Here is a 25,810-nt window from a genome sequence, read left to right on the forward strand (position 1 = left end):
TATTTCTATCATCTCCATTTTTTTTTAAAAGGGCAGAGGCAGGGAGCCTGGGTGGCTCAGTGGGTTAAGCTGCTGCCTTTGGCTCAGGTCACGATCTGAGGGTCCTGGGATCGAGTTCCGAATCAGGCTCTCTGCTCAGCGGGGAGCCTGCTTCCCTCTCTCTCTGCCTGCCTCTCTGCCTACTTGGATTGAGCCCCACATCAGGCTCAGCAGGGAGCCTGCTTCCCCGACCCCCACCTCTCTCTGCCTACTTGTGATCTCTCTCTGTCAAATAAATAAAATCTTAAAAAAAAATAAATAAAAGGGCAGAGGCAGAGGGAGAATCTCAAGCAGGCTCCATGCCCAGTCCAGAGCCCAACCCGGGGCTCGATCTCACAACCCTGAGACCATACCCTGAGTTGAAATCAAGAGTCAGACACTTAAAACCAACTGAGCCAGGTAGCCTATAAAACTCAAATTTTTAAACCAGACTCCAGTCTGATAAACCTGATAGTAATCATTTATAGTAAGGGATACTACTTGGTGTTACCATACAACTGTGCCATCCCAGGGGAACTAACCTTAAAAGCAGGCAGTAAGAATCTTGTAGCCACTCACTGAATGTAGCCCAGAAAAATAGGCATGTGAGTATCTCACCCCAGGGAAGAGTAAGAAGTAGGGCAGGGTTGCAAGGCACACCTGACCTGGGGCCAGGCACTACATACATTCTCTTAAACCTGCAGTGCAGCGGTGATCCTCATGTTACAGATGTCATTAGACTTCCATTTCCTCATAACTTGCCCAGTGACCAGTCAACAAAGATGTAAATCTGGACAACTTGACTACTCTGTGTTTCACCCGGGTTTCAACAAATTCACTGTACAAAAATAAGCATTTCTACATCCTCTACGGTGGTCGGGATATTTTCATTATTTCCTTTTCAGTTTGGACAGACAGTGCCACGCTTGTCCTCTTCAGCCTCTCTACTCTACCTCTCAGAGTCAAGCACTTTGCTGAGAAGGGTCAGATCATTCTTCCACAGCAAGCAGGAAAATTTCATTCTGGATAACGCCATGAAAGCCACGGAATCAAGTCACTTCTTCTAGGGTCATATCAAGTAAGCACAGGAAGTTGCACCAGTTTCCAAAGGCTTTATTGGTAAGTGGGTTTTAGAAAAGAAAGATTGATTCTGTTACTTCCAAGTCACTGGAATGAAGTGGGCCAAAGGGGACTGAGGCTTTGTCCGCCTTTTATTCATAGATCCAGTCAAAAGCACAGGACTTGTAGTCCACCAGCTCTTCAGGCTTGAACCAGAGGCTGATTTCTTCCTCTGCACTTTTCACTGAATCACTGCCATGAATGATGTTCCTAAGAAAAACAATAATTACTAGTTACCACATTTTTTTTTTTTTTACAGTAGGCTCCACACCCAGCATGGAGCCCAACATGGGCTTGAACTCACAACCCTGGGATCAAGACTCAAGCTGAGGTCAAGAGTCAAGACGTTTCACTGACTGAGCCACCGAGGCACCCCAGGTTACCACATTTTAAAGTGCCAAAGTCTGTTTATGGCTAAGGCAAAGGATGGTCACTACAGACCTTTTTGGCCAAACTGCCACTTGAACTACCCCCAAAGTATTTCCTCTTAAAAGCAACTATAAGATTAGGTTGGGGAGGGCTGGGTGGCTCAGTCAGTTGAGCATCTGACTCTTGATTTCGGCTTGGGTCGTGAGATCGAGCCCCGTGAGGGGAGTTGGGCAGTCAGTGCAGAGTCAGCTTGGGATTCTCTCTCTCCCTCTGCCCCTCCCCCACCCACTCCCCAAACCCCTGCACACATGCTATCTCTTAAAATAAGGAAATAGATAAAATTATATATGTATTCGATCAAAAATATCCCCTGGCTCAACTTTATTATACTCCCAAATTTCCAAAATGGGTTGTACCCCAAGGCTGCTCTGTCACAAAACATTACTTTTTGAATTTTGAAACAGGGATAACCAGACCAATAACCAAACTAGGCAGGATCAAGGGCTATTTCTGCTGCGTTTTCTTGCAACACTCATTTGCAAAGCCCAGCCCAAACATTCACGCTCCCTGAAATCCCTTTATTCCATTTGGATCTTAAAACTCTGTACCAAGTGTTTGTACAAAATTTTTTTTAAGATTTTATTTATTTGACAGACAGAAATCACAAGTAGGCAGAGAGGCAGACAGAGAGAAAGAGGGGGAAGCAGGCTCCCCGCTGAGCAGAGAGCCCAATGCAGGGCTCGATCCCAAGACCCTAAGATCACAACCTGAGCCGAAGGCAGAGGCTTAACCCTGAGCCACCCAGGCGCCCCGTGTTTGTACAGATTTTATACAGTGAGGAAACCAAAAAGTGAAGCAGCCCACCCACAGTCATTGCACCACTAGGGGCAGGGCCAAGGCCCTCCCCCACTCCTCGCCTTCTGCTGTGTCCCACGGGACCTACCACACCCAGATCCCTTGTGCGAGGCCTTAGGTAAAATTTTAGGTAGCCTAGGGAAGTAACTATGGAAGAAACTTCCATCCAGTGATCGCCACCACCTAATTTTAGAAGTTCCAATGTTCCTAAATCTGGGATACGCCAACCATGCTTCATACCCCCACTGAAGTGCCTTTGAGAAAAAGTCATCCGCGCCCATAGGGTTTACCTGCCAACTTGAATGCAGAAGTCCCCACGAATGGTGCCTGGCTTAGAATCCGCTGGGTTGGTCTCCCCAAGCATCATCCGCCCCGTCTTCACCACATTCAGTCCCTCCCAGACCTGGGAACAGTCGGGAAGAGGAACTGCATCAGATCTGTCACTTGGGAACCCTCGGTGCAAACCTTCACCCCTGCCTCAGGGCTAGCTTCCGACCGGCCCATCCATGGCCCCTTAAGCAGCTTGCCCTAGCACTAGACAGCAGAGGCCTATAGTGATGCTCCGGGTTCCATGCCCAGTATACTACTCCCATACAGAGAACTCCGCTACCCAACTTGGGGACTTCCCACCCGAGAGGAAGATGAACAGGACGAAAGAACCTCAGGCAGCCACCAGCAGGAGAACAAACAGTAATGAAGGAGTAGAGGCCAGTGATCGGTCTGGAAGGGTCAGGGGACATTAGTACAGGCCATGGTGAGGATTCCCACGGAAGCCTAGGTGCAGTCCAGGGAGAACAGGAAGAACAAAGAGCCGTCCTCTGAGAATTGGGGCCCGACTTCAGTGCCTCCCTCCTGAACGTTCTACTCCTCTTCATTCCCAGCTGGACATGAATGCCAGAGGAGGAAAGAGACCGCTCCATTTCTACCATGGAGTCATAGAGAACTTTTTCTAAGGCCTGATTCTGCTTCTCCTTGCTTTTTCTTCCCAAGCTCCTAGTTGTTCTGTTCACTGAGTAACTCCAGCAGGCTCCATTTGTAAAACAAGGAATTTGGAGTGGCTGGGGAAGATGACTGGTTCTGTACCAGCCCTTATTCCTGGCCCCCCAGTCCAGGCCCCCACAAGCACTTGCCATGGCCACCACCGGCCCGGAGTTCATGTACTTCACCAGCCCTGGGAAGAAGGGACGATCCTTCAGGTCAATGTAGTGCTGCTTCAGGAGCTCCTGAGAGGCCTGGCATGCAACAGGAGGTCGCCGTTAGGAAGTACGCTGGAAAGGCTGAAACAGGACTATCCCATCCTCAGAAGCCCCCATCCCCAAGACAGGTTCGCCAAGTCCTGTACCATATGTTAGCTCACATTCATAAGGTGTATATCAAAATCCCACCCAAACCCCGACACTGACACTCCTGTAGCCAAATCACTGGTCTGATCATGAAGACACCCTCAAAACGTCAATGCTGCTCGGGGGTATCATCCTAAAAAGCAGGTGGTTTGAGTATCGGGATGTGGACTGTTAAGCGTTGGCTGCCTTTGAGGAAGATAGGTCAGAGAGAGATCATGTCAACTCTTCTGACCCATTTCTAGCTCCCTTTTCAACATTTCACATGCTAACCGAGAATGTTCTCATCCCAGATGGGCTTGGTTAAGATTTCAATACCTCTCCCTAAAGGTCCAGATCTGTGGCCCACATGTGAAGTGTGGAAATAGCGGGCCCTGCCCTAAACCGGAGGGAGCTCCGTCTACCCGCACCATGGGCACGTGTGGCCCGCGTGGCCGGCCGGGGGACAGTTTCCTCCGCTCCCCGTGGGCCCTGCTCCCCGGGCCGTCATGTCACCTCCGCTTAACCTTGCGAGGGCGCCTGTGCCCGCTGGCCCCAGGGCCGCGATCGCCGCGAGGGCCGTGAGGGGGAGGGGGAGGTCCTCGGGGCGCGGGAGGCGGCCGTGGGCGCGCCGGCGCAGGAGCGGGTATGGTGGGGGGGCCGCGTTACCTGCAGGAACTTCATGGCCACGAGGCGGAACCCCTTCTGCTCGAAGCGCTTGATGATCTCGCCCACCAGGCCGCGCTGCACGCCGTCCGGCTTGATGGCGATGAACGTGCGCTCCTGGTGGGCCATGGCCTGCGGGCGACAGGTCGGCTCAGGGCCCCGCGGCCTCGGGGATACAGGACCCCGGCCGCCCTCCTCCGGCCCGCGCCTCCCCACTCCGCCCCCAACCCCGCGGGCTCTCCGGCCCCTCCGTCCGCTCCTCGGGGACACGAGCCCGCCGGCCGCCGCCCCGCTTAAGGCGACCCGGTGCAGGGCCCGGGGGGGCGGGGAGCGCGTCCACTGGAGGCGGGGGAGGGGTGCCCGGGGGGCGGCGAGGAAAAGCGCCCCCAGCGCCTTACCGGGAAGCAGGCTGTGCGGCGGGGCGGGAGACAAGACGTGGAGCGAGCGGCGGGGCCGGGAGCCGATCCGGAGGAGGGACCCGCGACGGCCACACCCCGGACGCCCCGCCGCCCAACCCGCGAGGCCGACGCGGCCCGAGACCTCTGTCCACGCCCCGGGCAGGCGAGGAGGCGAGGGGGCTCGGGAGCAGGAAGTGGCTTCCTCTCCCGGTTGCGAGGGTTGAGGGGGGTGTCCTGGAGGGGTAGTGTCGGGAGGGGGCGCTGCCCGGCGGCGGGAACTCAGCCCGTCCGGGCCGCCCACCTCCCCGCAGTACCTGCTGCCACACGCACGGCCGCGCGCACACACTCATACACCCTGTGCGGTGAGCTGCTCCAGCCCGAGACACATCCTGACACGGTTCCAAATGGTCTCCCAGCAATCAGACCTGGCGCGTCTGCACACAGCTCCCCACCGTCGGGCGGTCGGTGCTCGGCTTTGGTGGGGAGGCAGCGAGCCCCTCCTTACCGCCGGTGCGGACAGCAGTCCAGCAATGCCTGTCCCTGGGATGGTCCCAGGCCTCGTGCCTGTCCCTCCTCGGGACCGTGAGCTGACGGTGGGCCCCGCGGGCCTCACCCGACTGCTGGCCGCGACCGCTCTGATAACCAGTACCCGCCAGGTTGAGAGACTTCAGCTACCTCCATTTTGACCTCAAACCCTCCAGGTGACTAAATTCTTCCTAGCTTATCTCTTAACTCTGGGAGAAGCCCCTGCAGGCAAAGCATTCCCTGATGGGAACCGAAACTACCCCCTCAAGCAACAGGGAGGACTCTGCAGAACCAACCCCAAGACCCTGATGGACTTGACCTTCAGTGCCCACCTGCAGGTACACACCGACCTTTGTCCATTTCCATATGGAAACCTGGAAGTATTTTCAGCACTTCGGAGACAGTCTTTGAGACGTGGGTCCAGTCTTTCCAGTGTTGGCCTCCCAGAAATAAATTCTCTTCTTGTTCGGCCTCAACTGGTCTGCCTTTTAGTTTTGTCAGTGCGGAGTGTGGAACCTGGTCTGTTTGAGCCCCCCGGAGCCAACCTGCAAACCTGGCCCCGGCTGCAAGGGGCCAGTCCAGCCCCCTGTGACACCTTCTTGCCTCCCCACACTGCTAGGTGCAAAGCATTAAAACGCAATTCTCCTTCTGGAGAAGATACGGCCAATTTTCCCTTTGGCTTCCAGGTAGAGCCCTAATTTGGGCTTCCTTTTCAGAGTTATCCAATGTGAACTGTGGGACAGGGTCTGGGAATTTCACTGGAGATTTCTCTGGAGAGCTGTTTGCCCCATTGGTCCAGTCACTCTAGCTCCTGCGGTATGGTCCATAGCAGCCTTCTGTCTTTCACATTCCCTGCCCTTCCTGAAGACAGCCCTTAACTGGGCCAGGTGTGACCCTGCCACCTCACTGCACACACAATCATTCCCCAAAGGTGCGGGTATTTTCCCCCAACAGGGAAACAGAAATGCATCTAGTTCTCAGCTGCCTGGAAGGAACGTAGCCCCCCCAACCCCACCCCACCCCAGCCCCATGGAGGAAATCCTTTCGCAATGTAACTGTCCCTTAGAACCTCAGAATAATATACTGCTTAAAATACAACTAATGAGGAGTTGTACCGGTCACGCACGCATGCTTAAAGATGACCTTGAAAAAAATATGTACTAGCAGCGGGCCTCTGGTGGAGAGGATGATACATGTCCCTGAAGCCATCCCTGAGGCAGAGCAGCAGAGGATGCCTGGCTCTCTCAGGGCCGACCACCACCTGCTTCCCTGCCTGCTTCCCTTTTTTAGTAGCCTCCCCTGCCTCAGAGAAAGCCTCTGCGCTTGCTCAACAAATTCCGTGCTGCTGGACCAGACACACCTCTCTTCTTGTTTACCTGTAAGACTTGTGATCAACATATGACTCACATTCCTTCTTGTTTACCTACAAGACCTATGGCTAATTATAACCTTCTTCTCCTTTGTTGGTCATCTTGTATCTAATAAACAGGGGACTGAGGAGTTGTTCCGGGTGACAGTCCTTCCAGCTGTCGTCCCCGGCTCCCTCTCTCCTACAGCTGCCTTGTTTGTGCTTCATTCTTCTCCCGTGCGCGGTCAGGAAGCGTGTACATCTGTCAACTCTCGCTGCCCCCTTCAAGTAATCTTACAATTTGGTCAGGTGCACCCCAATGAAGGGGGAGAAACACAGCAGCCCCCAACCCAGTTGCCCCCAGCTCCCCTGCCTCTACCAAAGCCAGGTGAACAGGGAAAATAGCAGGAAAAAAACCTTGAAGTTTGTAGCAAAAGTAATTGTCCCAAAGATGTATTCTTAGCTTCCCCCTTCTCATAGGCGAGCTCTGAAGTATTCTCTAGCCACGAGGGTGCCCAGATAAGAACATTTTCCACGTTCTCTTGCAGCAAGACGCTTGCACATGAAGTTCTGGCCAATGAGATGGGAGGGGGAGTGAAGGTGGTAGATTCACGGTGATGCCCTTCAAAGAAAGGAACAATCTGGGGCGCCTGGGTGGCTCAGTGGGTTAAAGCCTCTGCCTTCAGCTCAGGTCATGATCCCAGGGTCCTGGGATGGAGCCCCACATCGGGCTCTCTGCTCAGCAGGGAGCCTGCTTCCTCCTCTCTCTGCCTCTCTGCCTACTTGTGATCTCTGTCTGTCAAATAAATAAATAAAATCTTTAAAAAAAAAAAAAGAAAGGAAGGAACAATCCACTTTCCTTCCCAACCTGCCATTAGGCACGTGTCGGGGACAAGGCACGGTTAGAATCAGCCCCTAGACAACCTCAAGGATCAGAACCTCACTGCCATCACCACCCCTACTTAGCCACTTGGACTTTTTGCAGTTTTACTGAGGTATAACTGACAAAACGTGTTCTGTATTTAAGGTATACAACCTGTTTTAATTTACATATACTGTGCAATGATCACAATTAAGCTATGGAACGTAACACTTCACATTGCTACCATATTCATCTGTGTGCATGTGAGCACATTTAAGATCCATCCTCTTTGCAAATTTCAAGTACACGATGCAGCATTGTGAACAATGGGCCCAGGGCTGTACGTTAGATTTCTAGTTTAGACTTTCAAATAAAAGAGAAGTAAATTTCCATCTTGCCTCTGTTAAAGCAACCAAATCAGCGCCCTAACAAATCAAAGCTACTCACAAGATTTCACCTGCTTTTTCTGACATTCTTCCAGGCCAGGTCCACTATCTGGCTTTTCTGTTTTGGGAATAGTTACAACTTCTCACACTCCCCCATCCACTGAGGCCCTGAGAGCTTCTCAAGAGCAGGAAGGGTATCTCTTATTTCCAGGGAATCCTCTGCCCCCAGTACAGTCTTGGCAACTAGCAGATCTTCCTAGATGACTACTGACTGGCTCGGTGCCAAGAGCGGATGGGATGCCGGAGTAAAAGGAAGGATGGGCAAAGAGAGAAAGAGAGAGATCTCAAGCCAACAAAAATAATTTACATAGTATTTACACTCTCTATCCCCTCAGGTTACCCAGCGTAAATGGAAAAGAAAAAAGAAAACAAAGCAATAGGGCATTACAAAATAACCAACTCGATGAGTCCTATGTTGGGATGAAATATTTTAATTTGACGGCGGCACATAATACTGTACAGTGAGCACACCCAGCTCCAGGAGATGCCCTCCAGGTTAGAAGGAAGTTCTCAAAATTAAGTGAATTTGTGAGAGCCTGGCCCCCTGCTCAGGGAAGGGAGAGGGAACGGAATGAACAAAGCATGGAGGTCTGCTCTCCGGTCACTCGTAGATCCAGCTCTGAGCACAGCTCTTGTAATCCACCAGCTCTTCAGGCTGGAACCACAAGCCAATCTCCTTCTCCGCACTCTCCACGGAGTCGCTGCCGTGGATAATGTTCCTGGATGGGGGAGAGAGAGGGCCCTGTTACTGAGACCCAAAGGATTCAACAGCCCAGAAGGCCCCCAGCTCCCAGTGCCAGAAAGCTGATAGCCCCTGCAGCAGAAAAAGCCAGAGCCCCATGCACCCAAGTCCACAGTAAAAGAAAAAGCCCAGGGGCACCTGGGTGGCTCAGTGGGTTAAGCCACTGCCTTTGGCTCAGGTCATGATCTCAGGGTCCTGGGATCGAGCCCCACAATCGGGTTCTCCACTCTGCAGGGAGCCTGCTCCCCCCCCCCCCCGTCTACTTGTGATCTCTCTCTCTCTGTCAAATAAATAAATAAAATCTTAAAAAAAAAAAAAAAGAAAGAAAGAAAGAAAAAGCCCACAACCGCGGTTCAGGTGAGGGTGAAGAATGCCCTCCCTGTGTTCCAGTCCTCGGAGGAGCACTGACACGAGCAGAGAGGGGACTTGGGCCAGCATTCGGTGCTGTACCCGGTTCTACCCTCCCAAGTCAGGCGCAATCACAGGGTTGCTGACGGCCGAGGGCCAATTTCAGAGAGAAAGAAACAAAAGAACTGATTTTAAATTGATCTGCCTATGGTATCATGTCCATCCTGACCTTGGGAACCCAACTGTTTTTTTATTTTTTAAGATCTTTTTTTCTTTTATTTTCTTTTCTTTTTTTTTATTTGACAGAGATCACAAGTAAGCAGAGAGACAGGCAGAGAAAGAGGGAAGCAGGCTCCCCAATGAGCAGAGAGCCCAATTCGGGGCTCAATCCCAGGACCCTGGGATCATGACCCGAGCCAAAGGTAGAGGCTTTAACCCACAGAGCCACCCAGGCGCCCCTCTTTTTTCTTTTTTTTTTTTTTAAAGTAATCTCTACACCCAAAGTAGGGCTGGGCTCGAACTTACAATCCCAAGATCTACAGTCACATGCTCTACCAACTGAGCCAGCCAAGAGCCCGAGGAACGCAAATGCTTACATCACCTAATTCAGATTTTGGAAAAAGGCAAAAGCACCCACTCCCACCTGCCAACTTGGATGCAGAAGTCCCCACGGATGGTCCCAGGCTTGGAGTCTGCAGGGTTGGTCTCCCCGAGCATTACTCGGCCTGTCTTCACCACATTCAGGCCCTCCCAGACCTCCAAGGATAAAAGAATATATGGTCAAGGAAGAAAACCCATCTCAGCAGAAAATCTGGAATCTATCAAACAAAAAGCCCCCTTAACACTGAAGGAATAATTATGGAGCAGCTACTTGTTCCAGCACTGGGAATACTAGTCTCTCTGCTCCCACTCCTGCTTTTCTACAATCCATTCCTGACAGAACAGCCAGAACAGCCTTTTAGAAATGCCTCGTTAGACCTCCCCTAGCGTCCATCTGAGAGCTCAGGAAGTGCATGGCCAGCACAGCCCTGCCTGATCTGGCCCAGGCCCATGCCTCTGAACTCTTGTCACCTGACCTTCTCTTTCCCTACCAGGTTCCAACTGCTCCAACCTTCTTTCTGTACTTCAGAAAGTTCAGGCCCTTTGCACATGTTGTTTTCTTGTTGAGACTGTTCTTCAGTGTGATTTTGTGTAAGTCTGGCTCTTTCTTCTCACTCCGATCTCAGCTCAAAAAGCATGCTCCTTAACCACCCAATCTAAAGTGGCCACTGCTGTCCCATCACCCTATTTCATTTCTGTGCATATCACTAATCATTAGCATATACATATGTATTTTTTCTTCATTATCTGCCTTCAAGATGTGTAGGTGAGCAAAGCTATGAAAATAAGTACTTATTTGTCTCATTCATGACTGTATCCCCGGTTTCTGGAAGAGAGCCTGGCACAATGATAACCAATACATACTTGGAGGAAAATTACTGCAGGAAGCAAGAGACAATCTCGTTGCCCTCCTGAAGTGTAGAATCAGGCCGACCTCTCCTGATCACTCCCAGCTATGAGTCGCTGTGGGTCCTCAGTTTAGCAAACAAATGCATCGTGCCATCGGTGGGTCAGAGAGCTAACTCACATCCTAACTGCCCAATCCTCCCAGCCCCCATCTCCTCTGTATCAGTGAGGACCTAACGTCAGAGGCAGGAATCACACGCCTCACACTCGGCTCCCAGTGGAGTCGTTCATATCGATATCTCACCCAGGCACACTCACCATGGCAACCACGGGCCCTGACTGCATGTACTTGACCAAGCCGGCAAAGAAGGGACGGTCCTTCAGGTCGATGTAGTGCTCCTTGAGAAGGTCTTCAGAAGCCTATTGTGCAGGACAAAGAATGAGAACTGGCCCCCCAAGCCTTCTAAGAACTAACAATCTAGTTATTTCCCACTCACTGCTGTCTAAAATGTGAGCACTTGGGGCGCCTGGGTGGCTCAGTCGTTAAGCGTCTGCCTTCGGCTCAGGTCATGATCCCAGGGTCCTGGCATCAAGCCCCGCATCGGCCTCCCTGCTCAGCGGGGAGCCTGCTTTTCCTTCTCCCACTTCCCCTGCTTGTGTTTCCTCTCTCGCTGTGTCTCTCTCTGTCAAATAAATAAAATCTTAAAAATAAATAAGTAAAATAAAATGTGAGCTCTTAGCTCACTGATTCTGTAGTAACGCAATCCACTCCCACCAGTACCAGAGGCGAGCAATGCCAGAGAGACACAAAGTGCCTCAGCTTTGGGAATAAAACCACAGAACATTAGAATCAGATCCAGCCATGCCATTTTAGACAGTAAAACTAACAATTCGATGAATTTCCATTCATTGAGAACAAGCCTCAACTCAAATGTCAGAGGGAAGTCGGGGGTGGTAGGGTCTTGGCATTCGACGGGAAGCAAACTGAAGCCAGCCATGTCCCAGGGAGATGGCACGTTTACTCAGGAGAGGAAGGCCAGGGACCAAATTGGCAACTATGTGATCCCCACAAGTATTTCACAAACCACTCAAAAGTACATGACATCCAGCAATAAAGAAGTTTGCTGAAGAAGGACTTGGAAACTCTCACTCTGCAAGGCTGGTGTGTGGGGACAAAACAAGTCAGCCAGAGAGCAAACCACCTGCTTGGCGATTCAGACTCCCTCAGCCAGGCTCTCTCAAGGCACACAGGCTTGTTCAGGGTCTGACAAGGACCCTTCGTTCTCCCAGTTCTGTACTCTGGGCACTGCACTCATACCCACAACTGCGGACAGCGCTGCCAGAAAGCACAGCCAGAGCAGCCCACCACTCTGCCTCCCGTTGGCCGTTCCTTGCCAGAGTAAAAGGACACAGCCAAGTGACCATGCCCCCTCAGCAATTCACTCTCGGCCATGCCCCAGTCCCAATGGAAGACTGGTAGTGGTGGTCTCCCGACACACGCTGACTGGACCTGTCCTTCCCTCAACACTCTTTCAATTCTACTAATTGGTTCAAATTGGGTTTTGTGGGGTGGGAGGGTTCTGGTTATCTTTTTTTTTTTTTAAGAATTTTTTAACTTCTTGGGGCGCCTGGGTGGCTCAGTGGGTTAAAGCCTCTGCCTTCGGCTCAGGTCATGATCTCAGGGTCCTGGGATCGAGCCCCGCATCGGGCTCTCTGCTCCACAGGGAGCCTGCTTCCTCCTCTCTCTCTGCCTGCCTCTCTGCCTGCTTGTGATTTCTGTCTGTCAAATAAATAAAATATTAAAAAAAAAAAAAGAATTTTTTAACTTCTTTACTTGGAGAAAGAGACAGAGAGAGAGAGCATAAGCCCGGGGGAGGGAGAGAGGGTAAAGCAGACTCCCTGCTGAGCAGGGAGCCCAATGGGGGGCAGGACCCTGGGATCATGACCAGAGCTGAAAGCAGATGCTTAACTAACTGAGCCACCCAGGTGCCCTGGTGCTGGTTATCTTTAGTCTGCGGAACAGATTACAGGTTTTTTTTGGAGGGGGGACATCAAGTTTTCCCTCCCCTCCCTCCCCCATGCCAGATATAAACAACTTGGCAAACTACTGGCAGCTGTCCCTCCTTCCATTCTTCCTCAAGCCCACATCCTTTTTTTTTTTAATTTATTTTTTTAAAGATTTTATTTATTTATTTGCCAGACAGAGATCACAAGAAGGTGGAGAGGCAGGCAGAGAGAGGGGCGAGCAGGCTCCTTGCTGAGCAGAAAGCCTGATTCGGGGCTCCATCCCAGGACCCTGGGATCATGACCTGAGCCAAAGGCAGAGGCTTTAACCCACTGAACCACCAAGGCGCCCCTATTTTTTTAATTTTTAGAAAATATTTTAGGGGCACCCCTACATAGTACAGATAGTACAGAGCCCATCACGGGGCTCCATCCCATGACCCTGAGATCACGACCTGAGCTGAAACCAAGAGTCTGACACTTAACCAACTGTGTCACCCAGGTGCCCCCTCCTTTTCACTTTTTGAAATATTGTCTTGCAGGTAGGTGTCTTGCAAGAGTTTCTGCTCTCTGCTGTTTTCAGGCAGGCCTCCCAAGGGCAAAACCACAGCTTTCCCCCAACATGCCCTGATGGTACCTACTAGACATTAGACACTCAGTGGACAGTAAATAAGAATGGAAAGATCTCCTTGCTGAGGATCAACCTGGCTCATCGAAAGGGGTGCGGGAGGGGGAAGAAGTTCTCTGAAATTATCTGCTCGGGAAGCTCAAGACCAGGAGCTCAAACTCACCCACAAGGACTCTGAGTCAGAATACAAAGTGCTCTCCTGAAAACAGTATCGCACTGTTTGTGAACTAACAAGAATTTAAATAAAAATCTGAAGGGGAAAAAAAAAGAAAAGAAAAAAGGGGCACATGGCTGGCTCAGTCAGTGGAGCATGTGACTCCCGATCTCCTGGATGAGTTTGAGCTCCACACTGGGTGTGGCAATTACTTAAAAATAAAAATCTTAAGGGCACCTGGGTGGCTCAGTTGGTTAAGCCTCTGCCTTCCGCTCAGGTCATGATCCCAGAGTCCTGGGATAGAGCCCCGCATCAGGCTCCCTGATCCTCAGGAAGCCTGCTTCTCCCTCTCCCTCTGCTGCTCCTCATTGCTTGTGTTCTCTCTCTGTCTCTATCAAATAAATAAATAAAATCTTTTTTTTTTTAAAGATTTTATTTATTTATTTGACAGAGAGAGAGGTCACAAGTAGGCAGAGAGGCAGGCAGAGAGAGAGGAGGAAGCAGGCCCTGCAGAGCAGAGAGCCCGACGCGGGGCTCGATCCCAGGACCCTGAGATCATGACCTGAGCCGAAGGCAGCGGCTTAATCCACTGAGCCACCCAGGCGCCCCTAAATAAATAAAATCTTAAAAAAAAATAAATTGGGGTGCCTGGGTGGCTCAGTGGGTTGAAGCCTCTGCCTTCGGCTCGGGTCATGATCCCAGGGTCCTGGGATCGAGCCCCACGTCGGGCTCTCTGCTCAGCGGGGAGCCTGCTCCCCCCTCTCTCTGCCTGCCTCTCTGCCTACTTGTGATCTCTGTCTGTCAAATAAATGGGTAAAATCTTTAAAAATTAATTAATTAATTAAATAGAAAAATAAAAATCTTAAAAAAATAAAAAGGAAAAAAGAAAGAAATCACAGTGCTGCAGTAATATGCGGAACTCTGCATTGCTAAGGGAAAAGGGATGCTATTTCCCAAAGCCCCAGTAACTTGGTTTGTTGTAGGATTCCTACCGGGCACCAAGGAGTTTCCAGGTTTCTGGACTTATGTGTCGTGGAAAAAGCTAAAAAAAAAAAAAAGAGGGAAGGGGAAAAACAGGGAGGCTAACCTACAATCATCTCCTGACCTCCAAGAGAACAGAAATATGAAGAATGAAGTCCACTTACCTGAATTAATTTCATAGCAACAAGGCGGAATCCCTTTTGCTCAAAACGCTTGATGATTTCTCCCACAAGGCTGCGCTGGACCCCATCAGGCTTGATGGCAATGAAGGTGCGTTCACAGTTGGCCATGGTCCTGAGGATAGACAGCTGGGAGGATGAAACAGCACTGACTATCCTGCCTTCATCATTATCCTTCTCAAGCGGATTACCCCATAAAGCTGGTTTAAATCTGTCGTGCCAATTCCAAGTCTCCCTGGTAAGAACCCAGTTCCTAGTGTGTTCACCATACTGTGCTACTTTGAAGACACATTTTAAAGAAATAGGTATAAACAACGTTCCTATAATGGTAGTTGTATTTGCCAATAAGAATAGTGTGCTATAGGGGCGACTTGGGGGGCTCATGGGTCCAGTGTCCAACTCTTGATTTCAGCTCAGGTCATGTCTCAGGGTCGGGGATCAAACCCTGCAATGGGTTCCACGCTCAGGGCAGAGTCTGCTTCAGATTCTTTATCCCTCCTCCTCTGCCCCTCCCTGCTCAGGCGTGCCAGCTCTCTCTCCCTAAAATACATAAATAAAACCTAAAAAAAAAAGGAATAGTGCGCTATTGCACTGTATGAATGTGTTCACCACAAGGAGCAGCACTGAAAAAACTCTGGGCTAGCACATGTGTAAAAAATGTTCCTAAGGAGAAAAAAAATTTCCCTAAGCAAAAAACAAACAAACATACAAAAAAACAAAGCAAAAACAAAAAACCAGGGACTATTAATTCTATCCCATTTTACTTAAAAGCTACTATTAAACATTTTGTACTCAATACTGTGGCAGAACTAAGGGAGGGGACATGAAAAAAAAAAAAGACACTTTCTGAATTATCCAGAGAATGGAAACTACAGCGATAAAGCGGCAGTCAGGTGCCAGGCAGAATGAAAAGTCTGACCCACTGCCATAGTCATGGTATTGGAAATGGAACAGGTTTGAGAGATGATTTTGTTATAATCCCCTTAATTTTACAACCAAACAAATCTAGAGCACCCGAATGAGGTCCAAAATCCCAATTTTCCAACCCGATACAATTTATGCTACATCATAAGACATAATGAATATTCAGACAAACCGGTAAAAGGGGAATGATGGGAGAACTAGAGACGTTGGTAATATCGGAGATGGGACATCAGGCAGGAAAGAGGCCCAGATAACGTCCATCCCAGACCTTGCCTTTTACAGAGAAGATTGGGCCCATGACCTGCTGTGATTCCACAAGATGGGAAAGGAGGAGGCCCCTGACCTTGAAAGACAAACCCTAATGAGAATAGCTACATCACCTCCTGGCTCTATCTTCCTGTACTTCAGTTAATCTCTTAATATATTTTAATTTGTTCGTGTTTCTGTCTCCCCACTGGCCTGCGGCCTGTATATGGGGCTGGTTTGTGCCTGTGTCTCCCCCTGGTACCCAGCCACGTGGCCTGGCATTCGACACGAGCAAGGAAAATGTTTTACTTAAGTCGTAATCGCCCTGCCCCTCCAAGAAAAAGAGACAAAAACCCAAGGACTGGCAGAACTCCCAATGCAAGCTCGAGACAAGCATGGATTCGGGCTAACGAGCCACAGTCTCTATACCCATACCTTGTATACCTATAAACGTCCTCCACACCAACTGAGACACACACACTCATTCATTCATTCATTCATTCAGGAAGAATTCGCTGAGCCCCAACTCCGAGCCCAGCACTGCACGCGACAGAGACAAATAAGACACAACCCGGGTGGTAGCGGCCCGATGGGAAAGTCAGCCACGGACAAAGGCAAGTCCACGTGGCGTGGGACGTGAGCTGACAGGTCTGCACCTGCTCACTGGCGCTGCCCCGCCTTGCCCTCCCATCCGATCTCTCTGGCCACGTCTCAGGGCCGAATTCATGCGATCCCTTCGCGTTCCTCCCTCCCCCGATCCCAGTATCTCTTCTCCTTCTCAGGACCCCACACCCCTCTCACCCCTCCAGCTACTCCGGCTGCAACTCCGTCTGGGGAAGCCGGCACCGGAAACACGCCCCAGTCCCACGTGGTTCCTGGTACTCACAGGCGCGGAACGATTCTTTCCGGATTGGCTGCCGGGGAGCCCGTTTTGCAGAACACCACTCGACCACGCTTCCTCTCGGGAGTCGGATGTCATTCTAGAGAGCAACATTCCGACGTTTAACTTCCGGCACTGCTTTTTCTTGCTCTTCCGGCACGCAGCCTTTCCTCGCCTCCCCACCCCCGAAGATTCTCTGACTCATTTCCTTCGTTCTCGAGTAAGTTGGCTTCCCGAGAGGTGGCGCTCCCACTTTGCGCGAAGTCCGAACGGGCACCTGACCTAGAAGTGGGTCTTTCTCACTTTCCCTGGACTCCTTCTTCCCAGCCCATCAAGCACTGCATTATTGAGTACCTGCTGTGTGCAGGGCACTATTCCAGGGCCTGAGGTTATGGCAGTAAACTGGGAGGCTTTGGTGGGGTTGGAAATGGGGACAAAGAATAAACAAGCAAACAGATATGTAATACATTGCATTATGTTAGTGCTGTTAAGAAAAAGCAGCGCAGGGGCGCCTGGGTGGCTCAGTGGGTTAAAGCCTCTGCTTTCGGCTCGGGTCATGGTCCCAGGGTCTTGGGATCAAGTCCCGCATCGGGCTCTCTGCTGGGCGGGGAGTCTGCTTCCCTCTCTCTCTGCCTACTTGTGATCTCTGTCTGTCAAATAAATAAAATCTTAAAAAAAAAAAAAAAGAAAGAAAGAAAGAAAGAAAAAGCAGGGCAAGGGAGAAAAACTGAAGGAGCAAACAATTTTCAAAGGTTAGAGGAAGCGACCGTGGAACAGGTGGTCTGGTGTTCATCTGACCGCGGAATATTATTCCAGTGGACGGCCAGTGGTAGAGAATGCCATCGGAGAGAGGCCGGGTTATGTGGTCGTGCCACTGGAAGGTTTTGAGCAGGGAATGACATCATCTGATACACATTAAAAAAAAAAAAATTCTGACTGCCACAGAATAAATGGGTGGGGTAAGGTACAGAGTGGAAGCAAGTGCCTTTTCAACAACTGGTCCTGAGACGCCTGACTGGCTCCGTCCCTAGAGCTCAGGAGTCCTGATCTTGAGGTTGTGAGTTTAAGCCTTAGATTGGCTGTACAGATTACTTAAAAAAAAAAAAATTTTTTTTAAAGTGGTGCTGAGACATTGGACATATGCAGGCAAAGAAAGAAAAGAACCTCTACCTACACTTCCACCTTAAAAATTCGTTCAAGATGGATCATAGAGGGGCGCCAGGGTGGCTCAGTTCATTAAACATCTTACTTTCAATTTGGCTCTGGTCCTGATCTCTCCTGAGATCCAACCAAGTGTGGGGCTCTGCCTCTGCCCCTTACCCCCTCGTGTGTAAGCTAGCTCTCTCTCAAATTATAAATATTTTTAGATGGATCATAGATTTAAATGTAAAGCTATAATAGTTTAGAAAAAAACATGGTTTAAAAAAAATCTTCATGGGCACCTGGGTGGCTCAATGGATTAAGCCTCCTTAATGACCTCAGCTCAGGTCATGATCCCAGGGGCATGGGACGGAATCCTGCTTGGGTCTCCCCACAAAGCTGGGAGTCGGCTTCTCCCTCTGCCTCTCGCCCTGGGAGCGCACATGGGCGCTCTCTTTTAGAAAAACAAAGCAAAATAAAAACTTCAGGACCAAGGGCCGGGCAAAGGGTTTTTAGACTTGCCACCAAAAGCACAATCCATAAAATGAAAAAGGTGGTAAATTGAACCCTATCAAAATTAAAAACTTTTTCCCTTTGAAAGGCTCTGAGCAGAACATGAAAAAGCAAGTTACAGGGTAAAAGAAAATATTTGCAAACCATGTACCCAACACAGGCTTGTATCGAGAACATAGAAAGAGTTTTCACAACTCAGCAGTTTAAAAAAAAAAATCCAATTAGAAAACAAACAAAAGACAAGAACAGACATTACACTGAAGAGGATTTTCAGATGTCATGAGAAGAACATGAAGAGATGTTCAACATCATTAACCACTAGGCAAATGCAAATTAAAGCCACAAAGAGGGGTACCTGGGTGGCTCCATTGGTTAATCATCTGCCTTTTGCTCAGGTCATGATCCCAGGGTCCTGGGATGGAGTCCTGCCTAGGGCCCCCCCTCAGCAGGGAATCTGCTCCTGTCTCTCCCTCTGCCCTTGCCCCTCCCCTCTGCTCCCGCTTGCTCTCTCTCACTCTCTCCTGCAACAAATAAAACCTTTAAAAAAAGCACAAGGAGATATCACTACACACCTATCTTAATGGCTAAAAAAATTAAGAGCATACCACTGGCTCAGTGAGTAGAGCGTGAGACATTTTTTTTTTTAAGATTTTATTTATCTATTTGACAGAGAGAGCCAGAGAGCACAAGTGAGGGGAATGGCATAGGGAGGAGAGAGCAGGGGACTCTTGATTTAACTGTGGTGAGGTTGTAAGTTTGAGTCCCACGTTGGGTGTAGAGTTTACTTAAAAAAGGGAACATTTTTTTTTCTTTAAACAAAATCAAGAGAGCTAATGGAAACTACACTGTTAGTCCAAGTGGGAGATGCTGGTGGTTTGGACTATGTAATGACAAAGGAGAAAGAGACAAACGGGTTAGTTATAGGATATATATTCAAGGTTAAGGCCATAGGTCTTACTGAAGGATAGGATATGGAACATGAGGGAAAAAAAATAGATATTGGCTCCTAGTTTTCTTTCTTTCTTTTTCTTTTTTTTTTAAGGTTTTAATTTTCTAAGTTTTTTTTTTAAGATTTTTATCTTTAAGCAATCTCTACACCTAACATGTGAACCCACAACCCTGTATTCAAGAGTTGCACCATTCCACCACAGAGCCACCCAGATCCCTCCTAGTTTTCTTTCTTTCCTTTCTTTCCTTTCTTTTTTTTTTTTTTTTTTTGAGAAGGTGCATTAAATATCAGTTCAATAGTTACCTACAAATCTCCTTTATAAGTTGTTGGGGTCTGCTGCACTAGTGCTTCTAAAATCTCTATGTACAAACAAATCACACAGGGAATTGTTAAAATGCAAACTCTGATTCACTAGGTCTAGTGAAGCCTGAGAGTTGCATGATTCCAATGTTGTTGACTGACAGACTTTGTGTGACCATGTCCTCGAGCCAGGTTCTTTTAAAGATGTTATAAGCCTCGGAAGGTGCAGGATCTTGCCCAGGCAGATACTGGAGAAGGGGAATGGGCATTAGAAAATGGGAAGATTTCATCTCTTCCTGGAAGCCATCCTAATTACATGACTCACCCTACCCTTCCTTGCCCAACCCTACACACAACCCTTCAGGCTCCTGTAGGTTAATGTTTCAGCAAACCAAATCAGAAAACAGTAAGAATTTAAAGCTAGCAGTAATATATACTTTAAGTTTTATTTACTTATTTAAGTAATCTCTGCACCCAACATGGGACACAAACTCATGACCTTGAGATCAAGAGTCACATGCTTTTCTGACTGAGTCAGGCAGGTGCCCCTGAACTATGAATAATCTTAATGGACATATGGGCCAGTCTCTCCAGAAATTCTGGTAAAGGGTTTCAGTTGCTGCTTGAAACTTCCAAGAATGGGAATTCACTACCTCAAACATCAGAACCCTGGCCTTCCACCCTCTTCTTGTTTAAACAGCAACAACAGGAACAGTGAAACAATAAACTTGCAAATTGAATATATTCACCCCCCCCAAAAAAAAAATAATAACGGGAGTAATGTTTAGTGAATTGCACTACTGACTTCAACTATTATGGAGAAAGAGTGGTCACCGGGGTCGCCTTGATAGAGTAGGGGGAAGGTTTCGTAGAGATATGATCGGGATGTGGATAAGTCTAAAGGTACTGGGAGACAAGGGAAACAGCCAAGTGCAAAGGATGCAAGCAAGGAAAAGTTGAAAATTTCAGAGAAACTGATTAGATACTCCCAATAGAGTGCTCTAGCATAGTGGGGGATAAGACCACAAGATGAGGGGCGCCTGGGTGGCTCAGTGGTTTAGGCCGCTGCCTTTGGCTCGGGTCATGATCTCAGGGTCCTGGGATCGAGCCCCGCATCAGGCTCTCTACTCAGTGAAGAGCCTGTTTCTCCCTCTCTCTCTGCCTGCCTCTCTGCCTACTTGTGACCTCTCTGTCTGTTAAATAAATAAATAAAATATTAAAAAAAAAAAAAAAAGACCACAAGATGAATGATAAGCCTTGCATGCTAGTCTAAGAAGCTGGGGTCATAGTTAATGGAGAGTCATGGAACCTTTGAGGGTAGAACAGTGACCTGAAAAACATTTTAAATTCTAGAACTCAATAAAACATTTATGGCTATCTAATTCACTCCCTTTACAGACATACACACAGACCAAAAGAGATGACACGATTTATTGAAGATTACACCAATACCTAGGGAAAGCTGTGCTTTAGAACAGTAAATCTAGCTATAGTGTGGAGGGCAGATTAGATAGGGAGAGGCTGGAAGCAAAGAGGCCCATAAGGAAGATGCTGACATCACCAGTAATCAAGGCATGAGGATTAAAGCGGTCAAAGGGATGTTTGTGCTAAAATTCATAGGATAAACCAACAAGGTTTGGGAACTGATTGAATATGATTAAAAGAGCTGGAGAGGAACTCTATCATAGCAGTGATAGGGCTATTTTCAAGGGATGTGGGGGTGATTCTTGGCTCAAGCACGTATCAGTTATGTGACTTCAGACAAGATATTCAACATCACCAAGCAAACTCTGTTTCTGTATTTGTTAAGTGGGAGTCATACTCCATCAAAGTACCGCATCCTCACTACATCAAAAGAGTGTTGTGAGGATTATATAAAGTAATGTAATCAATATTTAACACAGTGTTTGGCACATTGTAAATAATAAATAGCTGCTTGGGTTTTTTACACCTATGGGTGATAGAATTTTATACCTAACAATTGTGACAATAATGACATTAACAAAAAAATAATAATAATGATATTAACAGACATAGGGAAGTCCAGAAAGAGCCAGCTGGAGGAAGATGAGCTTCCGATAAGGCATCTGCTGGAGAGTGATGCGAGAGAGAAAATATACAGTAACCAATTAAAGACATATATCTGGGGTTCAGAAGAGATGCTAAGGTGAGACATGTGGGGATTATCTGCATAAAAGTGATCTTTAAATACCTTGAAGCTAAACCTGAAATTTGGCAATATTCTTCTTTTTTTTTTTTAAGGCAGACTTCTTGTGATTGTGCAGGTATGAATTCCAATGGTATTTGCCAACCAAATATGCATACTAACAATATGTCAAATATGTCCTCTAGAATTTTTACAATGATACATTATATGCTATAATTTGCCAAGTCTAGAGTCTTTAGAATGAGATTATATAGGGGCACCTGGGTGGCTCAGTCTGTTGAGTATTCAACTCTTGATTTAGGCTCAGGTCGTGATTTCAGTGCTGTGGGATGGAGCCTCGTGCTGGGCTCCCCACTCATTGGGGAGTCTGTTTGAGATTCTCTCTCTCCCTCTGCCCCATCCACCATTCATACTCTCTCTCTCTCAAATAAATAAATAAATCTTAAACAAAAAGAAACATAATTCTATAAAAAATAATTTTAGCATTATAATGTATATTACCTGGATCTGACATTAATTATACTGTGATTTATTTTTTAGATTTTCTTTTAAGATTTTATTTGAGAGAGAGTAAGCTAGAGAGAGAACACAAGCTAGGGGGTAGGTGGAGGGAGAGGGGCAGACTCCCCACAAAGCAATGGGACCCATGTGGGACTCAATTCCAGGACTCTGGGATCATGACCTGAGCCGAAGACAGACGCTTAAAAGACTGAGCCACCCGGGCACCCCAGTGATCTATAAGTATTAAAAAGTATCTTAAAAGGAGCAATAAGTAATAACTGTCATTCATTTGTTACACAAAAAAATGAACCATAACAGACAACATATATTGAAAGATTGCTATGTGCCAGGGCACCTGGGTGGCTCAGTGGTTAAGCATCTGCCTTTGGCTCAGGTCATGATCCCAAGGTCCTGGGATTGAGCCCTGCATAGGGCTTCCTACTTGGCAGGAAGCCTGCTTCTCCCTCTCCCACTCCCTCTGCTTGTGTTCCCTCTCTTGCTGTGTCTTTGTCAAATAAATAAATAAGATCTTTAAAAAATAAGAAATAAAAGGGGCGCCTGGGTGGCTCAGTGGGTTAAAGCCTCTGCCTTCGGCTCGGGTGGTGATCCCAGGGTCCTGGGATCGAGCCCCACGTCGGGCTCTCTGCTCCGTGGGGAGCCTGCTTCCTCCTCTCTCTCTGCCTGCCTCTCTGCCTAGTTGTGATTTCTCTCCGTCAAATAAAAAATATTTAAAAAAAAAAAGAAAAAAATAAAATAAAACTTAAAAAGAAAAAAAGATTGCTCTGTGCCAGGCACAAAGTGCTTTATTTATAGTAATTTGCACGACCACTTCATGAGGTAAATACTGTTATTGTTCTCCTGTTTTGGGTGGGGAAACTGCCACTCAGGGAGGGTGGCTGACTTGCCCAAATTCAGACAGCCGAAAGAATTGGATCCAGGATTTAAAGCCAGTCCGCGCAGGGCCAGCGGTTTGGCTCTAAATTACATGTGTGCTTCTTCATCATGGGGAAGGCTTTATTCCAGATTCTCACCTTCATGAGAGATCGCTGCGAGGTGCGAAGAAATCATCATTCAAAACCAACAAGACGGCTAGCTCTAACACTGTGTACCGAATAGAATTGATTCAGGTCATGACTGTCCTGCTATTAATGATTTAAGGAATCAGAGCAACTAATGCATTATGCCCACATGTGAGAAACAGAAAGGCATCTTGGGATGCTGGGCAAAGAGAGGCCATTCATAATACTGGTTAGGAATGAGTCCCAAGGGAATCTTTACTGCCCATAATCAAGAATGAAGTATGAACCCTCCCACTTTTGACTCCAGAATCGAACTACAAGTCAAAGAGTAGGATCATTTGGTGAAGGTAATTGCCTGTGTTTTGCAAAAAACAAAACAAAACAAACAAACAAAAAAACCACGCACACAGGTCACTTGTCTGTCTCTGGCTGAGCAATATGCATAAGGATACTACCTCGTCAATCTTCTGAGTGAGGCCTGATCTTTGGTGGGGGAGGGGAGGAAGAGGTTTGGAGGGAAACCTGCAAAATTTGCTAATTGGGGAAGGAAGTCCTAAAAGATTCCTCACATAGTCTGGTGCAGCAGCTATATGAGGTGGACGTAATTCTAAGTCCTATTTTACAAATGGGGAAAAATGAGGCCCAGGAAGGTTAAATAGTTTAGCCAAGACCACAAAAACCACTTAAGAGGCCGAGGCTGCCTGTGGATCAGTGTCACTCCTGCTCCAGAGCCCGTGTGCGTAACCACCACACTGTGCCATAGAACATAGAACATCACATCAGGAATTCTAGACTTCCCAGCCCAGTGAGGCCCCCAGGGATCACTGGGCAACCCAAGCGAGATCAGTCATCTGGTTTTTTTCTATTCAACAATACTGCCTTCCTCTGACACTCTTACGTTTTCTGCTCTTGACTACGAGAGCGATGACTCTAATACCTCTTATTTTTTTCTCCTTAAGCTCTTCAATCGCATTTATTTTTACATTCTCTTACAACCCTCCTCGTTTCCACTTTCTAAACTTAGATATAATAAAGCCTTTTGCAAAGACACCGGCTCTTTGCCTGTAACAGTCTCTCTGCTTGCCTTGACTCTGTTCTAGTCTTTCAGACTAAAACTCTCTGGGGGAAGGATTTTGTGGCTGAAGAGGTGCAAGGTCCAGAGCAGTGATTTCACATTCATCTCCCTCTTGCTTTCTTGTGATTTGATTCTCCAGGACCCCTACTGGGAGTCATGGGCCTGGTGCCTTTTGTCTTCACTGAAGATGGTTGTAATACTGGACTCCGTTCAGTTTGTCTCCCCAGGCTCTCTAGATTGGGGCCAAACCTCACATAATCTGTAATTTCTGTAATATTATGATCGTAGTGCCTTGTGTATTAGTTGGGATGAGCTAGGTTGTGCTAGAGCAAAAAGTCAATCACAAGTCTCAGTGGTTTAATGCCTTAGGCCATCAGGTTTATGTAACAAAAACACAATAGACTGTGTGACTTATAAACAATAAACATTTATTTCTCACAGTTCTGGTGGAGGGGAATGTCCAAGATCGTGATACCGACAGATTCCGTATCAGCAGATCTCCGGTAAGTTTGGTTTTGTTCAGTACCATGAACTGAATGCTTACACTGAGTCTGATGAGATGCTCCTTCGTAATGGATAGCAGTCTTCTCACTGGAACCTCATGTGGTAGAAGGAGGTTTTCCAGAAGGGCAGTGTTGGGGAGCAAGAATTTCCTGTCCCCGTCCAAAGTCCTTTGAAGGCTGGACCAAGAATGAAACTGACCTGTGACAGATGAACAGGAGAAAAGCAAATTTAATTTCATTCCTATGGGGAATCCACCCAGACATGGAAATTCCAAAGAGTTTAATATAGATCAAGCAAAATGAGGTCTATATGTCAGCCTGAACTAAGGAGAAGGGGGAAGAGGTATGTAACTTTTAAGGGAAGGAATGCAATTCGTAGGGCAGTAAGAAAAAGAGCAGATGTTTGGAAATTAGATGTTTGCCCTACAGATGAGTCACTCAGATAAAATTTATCCCAGCTAATAATCATTGTTCTGGGAAACACCCCCAATTTTAGAACCTTTTTCTTCTCTCTCTCTCTCTCTCTCTTTTTTTAAAATATTTTATTTATTTGACAGAGAGAAATCACAACTAGGCAGACAGGCAGGCAGAGAGAGAGGAGGAAGCAGGCTCCCTGCAGAGCAGAGAGCCCGATGTGGGGCTCGATCCCAGGACCCTGGGATCATGACCTGAGCCGAAGGCAGAGGCTTTAACCCACTGAGCCACCCAGGCGCCCTCTCTTTTTTTTTTTTTTAGAATCTTCTAGGTAGTTAAAGGAGGGGCAAAAAGTTTCTGTGAGCCCACAGGGTCTTAATTGCTTTCAGCTCTGAAAAAGTCATGCTAAAATGGTCCCCCTTGGGGTGGCTGGCGCTTGACCCCTATAGCACTAATTCTATTCCTAAGGGCTCCATCTCCTAATACCATAGCCTGGGGGTTAGGATTTCACTATATGAATTTTGCTTTTTTTATGTTTTCTTTTTCTTAAAGATTTTATTTTAAGGTTTTATTTATTTTTTATTTATTTGTCAGAGAGAGAGCTCACACACAAGCAGGGGAAGCAGCAGGTAGAGGGTGAAGCAGGCTCCTCGCTGAGCAAAGAGCCCGATGCTGGGTTCAATCCCAAGCCCCCAGGATCATGACCTGAGCCAAAGGCAGATGCTGAAGGACTGAGCCACCCAGGCGCCCCTTAAAGATTTTAAGTAATGTC

The 25,810-nt window shown here is 47.8% G+C and overlaps 2 protein-coding genes across 3 annotated transcripts; both read right to left on the minus strand.

Annotated features, from left to right (window-relative positions):
- Nucleotides 1-1,115: 1,115 nt before the first annotated feature.
- Nucleotides 1,116-4,901, minus strand: LOC123929725 (nucleoside diphosphate kinase B). Its single transcript, XM_045985721.1, has 5 exons — nucleotides 4,745-4,901; nucleotides 4,350-4,478; nucleotides 3,492-3,593; nucleotides 2,652-2,764; nucleotides 1,116-1,347 (listed from the first exon to the last, which is right to left on the minus strand). The coding sequence occupies exons 2-5, from the start codon at nucleotides 4,473-4,475 to the stop codon at nucleotides 1,230-1,232; spliced, it is 459 nt and encodes a 152-aa protein (XP_045841677.1). The 5' UTR covers nucleotides 4,476-4,478; nucleotides 4,745-4,901; the 3' UTR covers nucleotides 1,116-1,229.
- A 3,429-nt stretch (nucleotides 4,902-8,330) lies between these two features.
- On the minus strand, nucleotides 8,331-16,462 carry LOC123929726 (nucleoside diphosphate kinase A). 2 transcript variants are annotated; one of them, XM_045985722.1, is made up of 5 exons: nucleotides 16,379-16,462; nucleotides 14,393-14,522; nucleotides 10,780-10,881; nucleotides 9,659-9,771; nucleotides 8,331-8,644 (listed from the first exon to the last, which is right to left on the minus strand). In XM_045985722.1, the coding sequence occupies exons 2-5, from the start codon at nucleotides 14,516-14,518 to the stop codon at nucleotides 8,527-8,529; spliced, it is 459 nt and encodes a 152-aa protein (XP_045841678.1). In that variant the 5' UTR covers nucleotides 14,519-14,522; nucleotides 16,379-16,462; the 3' UTR covers nucleotides 8,331-8,526. The 2 variants fall into 2 exon arrangements, with proteins under 2 accessions (XP_045841678.1, XP_045841679.1); XM_045985723.1 differs by having other exon boundaries at nucleotides 14,393-14,536; nucleotides 16,379-16,418.
- Between the last annotated feature and the right edge of the window lie 9,348 nt (nucleotides 16,463-25,810).

The sequence above is a fragment of the Meles meles genome, chromosome 18 (assembly GCF_922984935.1).
Source record: "Meles meles chromosome 18, mMelMel3.1 paternal haplotype, whole genome shotgun sequence".
Lineage (NCBI taxonomy): Eukaryota > Metazoa > Chordata > Mammalia > Carnivora > Mustelidae > Meles > Meles meles.

Excerpts from the sequence above, each read along its gene's own strand:
- LOC123929726 (XM_045985722.1), bottom strand. The coding sequence starts at position 14,518 with ATGGCCAACTGTGAACGCACCTTCATTGCCATCAAGCCTGATGGGGTC. Across the intron at positions 10,882-14,392 it reads TTGCTATGAAATTAATTCAG|GCTTCTGAAGACCTTCTCAA; the intron begins GTAAGTGGACTT and ends CCTGCACAATAG. Across the intron at positions 9,772-10,779 it reads CAGGGCCCGTGGTTGCCATG|GTCTGGGAGGGCCTGAATGT; the intron begins GTGAGTGTGCCT and ends TTATCCTTGGAG.
- LOC123929725 (XM_045985721.1), bottom strand. The coding sequence starts at position 4,475 with ATGGCCCACCAGGAGCGCACGTTCATCGCCATCAAGCCGGACGGCGTG. Across the intron at positions 3,594-4,349 it reads TGGCCATGAAGTTCCTGCAG|GCCTCTCAGGAGCTCCTGAA; the intron begins GTAACGCGGCCC and ends GTTGCATGCCAG. Across the intron at positions 1,348-2,651 it reads TTCTGCATTCAAGTTGGCAG|GAACATCATTCATGGCAGTG; the intron begins GTAAACCCTATG and ends TGTTTTTCTTAG.